This window comes from Porites lutea, chromosome 13 (genome assembly GCF_958299795.1).
Source record: "Porites lutea chromosome 13, jaPorLute2.1, whole genome shotgun sequence".
Lineage (NCBI taxonomy): Eukaryota > Metazoa > Cnidaria > Anthozoa > Scleractinia > Poritidae > Porites > Porites lutea.
Window position 1 is genome coordinate 812,801 of NC_133213.1, and position 6,518 is coordinate 819,318.

Below are 6,518 nucleotides of genomic sequence, written 5' to 3' on the forward strand. Positions count from 1 at the left end.
ACGTGGAATTTCCAGTGGCGCGATTTCACAAAATTACTTTCGTTTCCGTTTGGGTAAAAACAAAGTATCGATGAACTTTTTGGTAGTTTTTTGAAATGTCATCTTTCTCAAGCAGTCCACATCTGCTGACAAAAGAAAAATTAAAAAGTGCTCTAAAAGCCAATGGAATCCCACTACCGAAAACCGAGCAGAAAAAAGCTTTCTACGTCGAGCTGTATTTGCAGAGATTGACCTCTCAAAATGATGACGAATATTCCTCAGACGAGTCTGAAGGAACATCGGAATCTTCCCCGATCGGAGCCCATAAGGTACGTAATATAAACAAAATCCATTAATTAATTCTGCAGCAATATTAAATATTTAAGCTCTTTACGTTGACTTGTGTATTTCTGGGTCTGTATTCTCGTATTGTACCTGTGCGGCGCTAGGCGTCTGTGGTTTTGGCGGTTTATAAACTCGCAATTTGAAAGTTGCTGTGATTTGTTGTCATGAACATTTTTAGCAGGTGCAGCTTTGTTTGTTTTTGTACGGGGATTCGTATATTCTTTGAGGATGTCCTTTCATACGAGATAATTTTTAGCGTTTCTTTGCGCTATCGATAATTCTTGCAGCGGTGTCATTTTTTGGAGTACTTTTGATCACCTTTAAATGGCTTCCGTACGTTCTATGGTGATGTTTGAATAATATTTTATTCAGCTCCAAATGGCTCACCTTAGGGACTCAAGCTATTAGGAGATAGCATCGTTTGGTTATCATAGTATTTCTATTTAGAACTGAAGCATTTCTTGATTTGAAAATGCCAGACCAGGTGAGTTGGAAGTTTTAGTATAAATTTATACTATTTCCTCAGTTCCTTTATTATGAAATTACTAGCCGTTGTCGCTAAATGGATTCTTTGAACCACTTTGCATTGCTGTAATGTAAATATTAATTACCATACATGACACAATTTTAGCAGAAACACGAAATTTTTTTTTAATTGAGAATTAAAAGTATGTATATATTTACCTGTTTATTTATGGTTTTTTTTCTCAAGTCTTTGGGCGAATTTATCAAAACCTATATCATATCTGCCGGTTCTTTAACAAAGTTCTGTGTTAAAATTTGAAAAAAAAGGTTATTATTACGTGAAGTGTATTATATCACCACTATCAGTGTGAACTAGGTTTGCTTAACTGTGAACAATGAAATGAAAGTAAACAATCCCAAACCAAATCTGAAAATTGATAGCAGAAATAGTGTTTCTCAAAAAAGGCCAAAAGGTGGTTATTGAGATATTTCAGTGACTTCTTTTGAATATTGCATTTCCAAAATGCAGTTATAACAAGGTGATGCACGACCACAAGTCGTTTTGTAAGGTGGACCCTCCTTCTTTTGTTATTATCGTACAATTTTGATGTTAACTCTAGTCAGCTCAGTGCTTGGGAATCAGTTTACATTGTTATAAATATAAACCGTAAACTTGAGACTTGAAACATGAAAATTTAAATTTTTCTCAGTCTGAGGAAAACTGATTTCCTAAGGATGGCTGTTATCCCAATAGAGAGGAATTATCTGTTTGAGACAGATATCCTTTTTATTAGACCTATAAATAAACAGATAAAGGAGGCCAGTGAAGACAATCCTATTCTCAGATTAAGATGGATTATCTTTTTGATTCAGTTTATCTGATTGATAACCCATCTGAGATGGATAATCAGTATCTAGTGTCAAAATGACTGACAATACTATACTTTAGTACACATTAAACTTAGAGTTTCTCAATTTCTCTTCCTTTTTAACCCTTTCAGCCCCAATATAAACATACAAGTTCTCCAAACTGATCTCCATACATCTCCTTTAAGAATTAGTTAAGAGAGTTCAATGAAAGATCAAGGCATTTTTCTTTGGTTATTGTTTTATTAATTCTCATAACATTACTTCTTGACAATGTATGGATATTGTTGGGAGAAAATTGATGTTGATCACCATTGAGACTTAAAGGGTTAAATGTGCATGTCTCAGTAGTTATATCCCTGTTTTTTTCTCTTATCCAAATTGTACATGTAATCTCACTTTCAGAAACTTCCTGCTAAGCCAGCAAAAAAGATAGTCTTGAACAAAAGGGTAAAAGGTGGACTTCCCTATGATGTGTCTGCTCTGTCAGATGGAGATCTTGCCAGGCAGCTTAAATCCTTTGGAGCCACAATTGGCCCAATTACAGATTCCACTCGAGTCCTTTATCAGAAGAAGCTTGGTAAGTCTGTGGCCTAGCTTTTCTTTTACATGTATGTGAAATATATTCCTTCCCCTTTTTTTATCACAGTTGAGCCCCTGATATTGAGGTCCTTACATTAAGGATTTTGTGTGAAAAAAACTGATATATCTTTGGGCTCGTTTCTCAGTAGTCTGGGTAACTAAAGCAAAATATCAAATCAAACTCAAAACAATAAAAACATTGATCCTAGCTTACAAACCAGTTCATTTTGTTTTGTTAACTGATAGTGTGATCACATTATCTGCAAAACTGTGGAACCCTTGACCTTGAATGCAAACACAGCAGCTTTCTGTTGGGTTAATTACTGGGTTTTTCGAGAAACAGACCTCTCTACCTGGGTCTAATAAGTTGAGCTGCTCTCCATTCAGTTCTAACTTTTGAGTCCGTTGATTAACTCTTTTGGCTTATACATTCAAATGAAATTCTTTGACAGAAATTTTTGGGAACACTGTGTTCTTTGTTTTTTGGGGTTTACTTTTGGTGTCCTTTCAATCCATATTCAGCCTTCTATGCCCCCCCCCACCCCCCCCCCCAAAAAAAAACAAAAACAAAAAAAAAACATGAAATATAAAATTCTTTTTGTTTTCTGTCCAAAAGAAGTGACATCTATAGGCAAAAATGATGCTCTTCTTGCTTTGAGTGTGACATCGTCTTGTCAACATTATACAAGTACACATTCCTTGTGGATGGCACCTGCAAAAATACGCTGTTGTTAGTAATATTTTATAATTTGCACTGTAATGGAATGTTTAGTCTGATCTTAGTTTGCACTATTCTTTGAGACCCTTAGGCCTGCAGACAGGCAAGCGCACTGTCAGACAGAGTTTTTCCATTCTTACTGTTGGATTCTTATCCTGTCTGGTGTATATTTGTCTGAGCTTGACATAATTTATGCTGTGCTACAGTCAAACATTTATTTATTGGATGCTGGGGGGACTCTCTCTTGTGTATTGTATAATTTTCTATGTCTCTACTTAACACATAATAACATATACATTCTCTAAGTTATTGATATATTCCTGAAAAAGAGAGTAGCACATCTAGGTTAACTAAATATTGTGTTCCTTAACTCACGACCCTCATACTACCTGACTGCTGACCCCTGATTTGCTCCAGTGTCCAGTTGATAGAGTTATTATACATTGCACTTCAAATTTCCTACCTACAGTTAATTTTGAAAATCAGCTTAACCGACCAATAGGTCACCGGTAGTTATCTGCTAGCAGCTTACTGACTTATCTGTAGGTTACGTTTGGCATTTTCAGTTATTAAGAAAACCTCATCCAATAATAATTATAACGTCAGCCTGAAAAGGAATGATAAAAGTCTTTCTTAATTCAGGCCTCTCCCGTTTCGTGCTACCAGTCGCTTGCATGGCTGTTTTCTCTTGCGTGCGTTTCTCTCGTCTGTCCAAGAAAAAAGTGCCTAGTTTCTATTTTTCTCCTTGCAGCTAAGTTTCTGACCGAGGAACTAGAAGCTCCTGCCAGTAAATTTTCACCCAAACAGAAGAAGACCTCGCCACCCAAACCCCAGAGGAGAATGGAGCATGCAGATTTCTCTGATGGGTATGATGCTGATGATGCCTCAGCAGAGGAGTTGGATGTGGAAATTGCTGAACGTCTGACTTACAATCATGAACAGCAAGGTACATAGCATTGCTGATCACTGATAGAGCAATTTTTCCTCCATGTTTCATCAGCCTTTTTAACCGAACAGTATGTGCTTTAGGTTTAGCAGTTGTTTATCAAACTTGCTGTAGGTGGGCAAAATTTTAAAATTCCATCTCTCCTCCGAAGAGGTTCCCACTGAGTCTTCCAAAAAAATTGCATCCTTCCCTGCATGCTTTCATTTTTCCCTCTCCCCAGCCCCCATGGACAAAAAGAGGCCCATGTTAGCGAGGGGAGAGTAAAATTCCTGTCCTCTGCCTCTTCTTCTGTCGACATACTTATGATGGAAATTACGACGATATCCCAATGATTGACGAAAACAGACGGTAATTTTCCGAAGAATGTCTTTCCCTTGAAGCATCGCGGGTATGGTGTCAAGGTTTTAGCCAGAGGGGTGTCCAGCCATCCTATGCACGCCCGTTTTTGGAAGAAATGCAAGGAAAATTCACTTAATCTCTTGAAATTTTATGGGAAAGCAGGCCCTCTGGACGGCCAGTTTTCAATGTCTGGCTAAAAGCCTGTGTGGCATTCACCTAATAAAAATGAGAATTTGTAAATGACTCCCTTTTCAATGCACTTCTGCATCTTGCAATATTGCCAACATTGATTCATTGTCCACTGGGTGGGGAGGGGGGTGGGGAGGAGCTTGACTCTATTATTATATAGTGGCTGCTTTTTCTTATTTGAATTGCTTGCATTGCAGACCATAGAGACTCTCCACCTCCCCCTGAGTTACCATCTCCTGCCTACAAATCCACTCCGAGGAAAAGAATCACAACGAGTACAATTACCACACGGCAGCATAGACGACATAACAACAATGGTGATTACGCAGCATTTAACGGCCCCGAGCAAACTGATTCGGCTGAAGTTATCGCAGTAAAGGAGCCAGCTAAGGTGGCAAAAGAAGAAGCCAGTATTTGTGGTCCTCACGTTCAAATTTTACTTGCAGTTTTAGTGTTTCTTGTGTTCATATCATTTTTAGTTTATTCTCTCATGGAGGATACACCTCGGGAAGGGTTTAAAGAAGTGCAGTGAAGCCATGGCCAGCACCAGAGGTTTAGTGTATTTATATTCAGGAACATGTGGTAATTGTATCAAAAACGAGTATGGGTGTGAAACATCCAGATACGGGTTAAAAGGCGAAGCCGAGTTTTCTTAAATGTTGGGGCATCCACTGAAACAAACTTTGTTAGTGTTCGACATGCTGTCAAGTCTCTCCGTTGGGGAGAGCACTTAGAGTCAACGAAAATAGACTGTAGATGGTGGGAACTGGCTATAGTTGGTAATGCAGGCCTTCATTTAGTGTTTACTGAGTAATTTTTCTTTTTAAAAGGGACTTATGTTCGACCAGGTCACAGGTTAGGTCAAAAAAGTTGTCGTTCGGGCATACATTTTGTTGACTTTTAATTTCGCATTTTAGTTATTTTGCACTTTATATTTAGGGTTTTGAAGTTTTCAATTTTCTTTAATTCTCTTTGTTGCTATTTTTCGCGGGGTCTTTTGTGGCACAACAACAAGCGAGTATTTAATCGGTTTGATCAAGTTTAAAATGCAGTGCGACAGTACTGTGCAATGTGCAAGAGAATTTTGTTTTTTTGGTCTCACAAACTGATAAAGACTGGATCGGAAAGATCTCCGTAGAAACGGAGCAAACGAACGGCCAAAAGTTTTAGTTTTATACATTGATGTTGTTGTAAAAAAAAGCACGGCTTCGACTTAATTCGTTTGTGTGTTTGCTGAGTGTTGTGTTGATGGTTTTGCGTTAGTATGGTTTATTTTCACCATTTCAAGAGAGCAAACACGTTAAAATTGAACTTTATGATGTTGAAGGTAAAAGCAGCATTCTATGAATGTATGATAAGGCCCGGTTCAGACGCCGAACTTTTCATGAGCCGAACCTAATTCGAATTAAGACCAACCCAAATCATTTAGACCGGCTGAATATTGATTCAGACGCCGATCTTAATTGCAGCTGAAGTAAGTCCAAAAGGCGAAAAATGCTCATTTCGGTCAAACTGCTTACAAAAAACGTTATAATAATTTATGCATTAGATTTGGTACATAAAAAGTTCGACGTCTGAATCAAAGCCGTTCCAAAGTCGCTACAAAGGCGAAATTCCCGGCCGGGCTAGGCGAAAAGAATGGCTGAGCCGTTCCAAATTGAAACAGGCGTTCCTAACTGATTCAGACGCCGAACTTTTCATGTACTTAATTCAATGTATTAGGTTCGGTTCATGAAAAGTTTGTCGTCTGAACCGGGCCTAAGATTTTCTGTACCCAGCCGCCTTGAGTTTAGACTACGAGTAGTCCCTATTTTTCCTCAGGGATAGTAGAGCGAGCGAAACGCGAGCGCGCGTGAAAATCACCCCACGCGAGAAAAGGCGACACGCGTGCGGCGGGAATTTTCGGTGTTGGCCGAAGGCCGAAGCCACGAGCGGTGAAGCCTCGAGAAAAAACGCGCTTGTCAATATAAAGACTTGACAGAAACCGGAGAGACCGGAGAGAGGGTTTAGTTTTAAATGCTTTTCAATAATTTTAGGGTAAATGTTTCACGAGATTTTGTCAAAAATTACACAAAATTAGTAAGATTC

At 38.5% G+C, this 6,518-nt stretch overlaps 1 protein-coding gene across 1 annotated transcript; it reads left to right on the forward strand.

Moving 5' to 3' along the window:
- Nucleotides 1-9: 9 nt before the first annotated feature.
- LOC140922859 (lamina-associated polypeptide 2, isoforms beta/delta/epsilon/gamma-like) lies at nucleotides 10-6,362 on the forward strand. The gene is made up of 4 exons (XM_073372893.1): nucleotides 10-308; nucleotides 2,062-2,236; nucleotides 3,708-3,902; nucleotides 4,628-6,362. The coding sequence occupies exons 1-4, from the start codon at nucleotides 96-98 to the stop codon at nucleotides 4,960-4,962; spliced, it is 918 nt and encodes a 305-aa protein (XP_073228994.1). The 5' UTR covers nucleotides 10-95; the 3' UTR covers nucleotides 4,963-6,362.
- The last annotated feature ends 156 nt before the right edge of the window (nucleotides 6,363-6,518 follow it).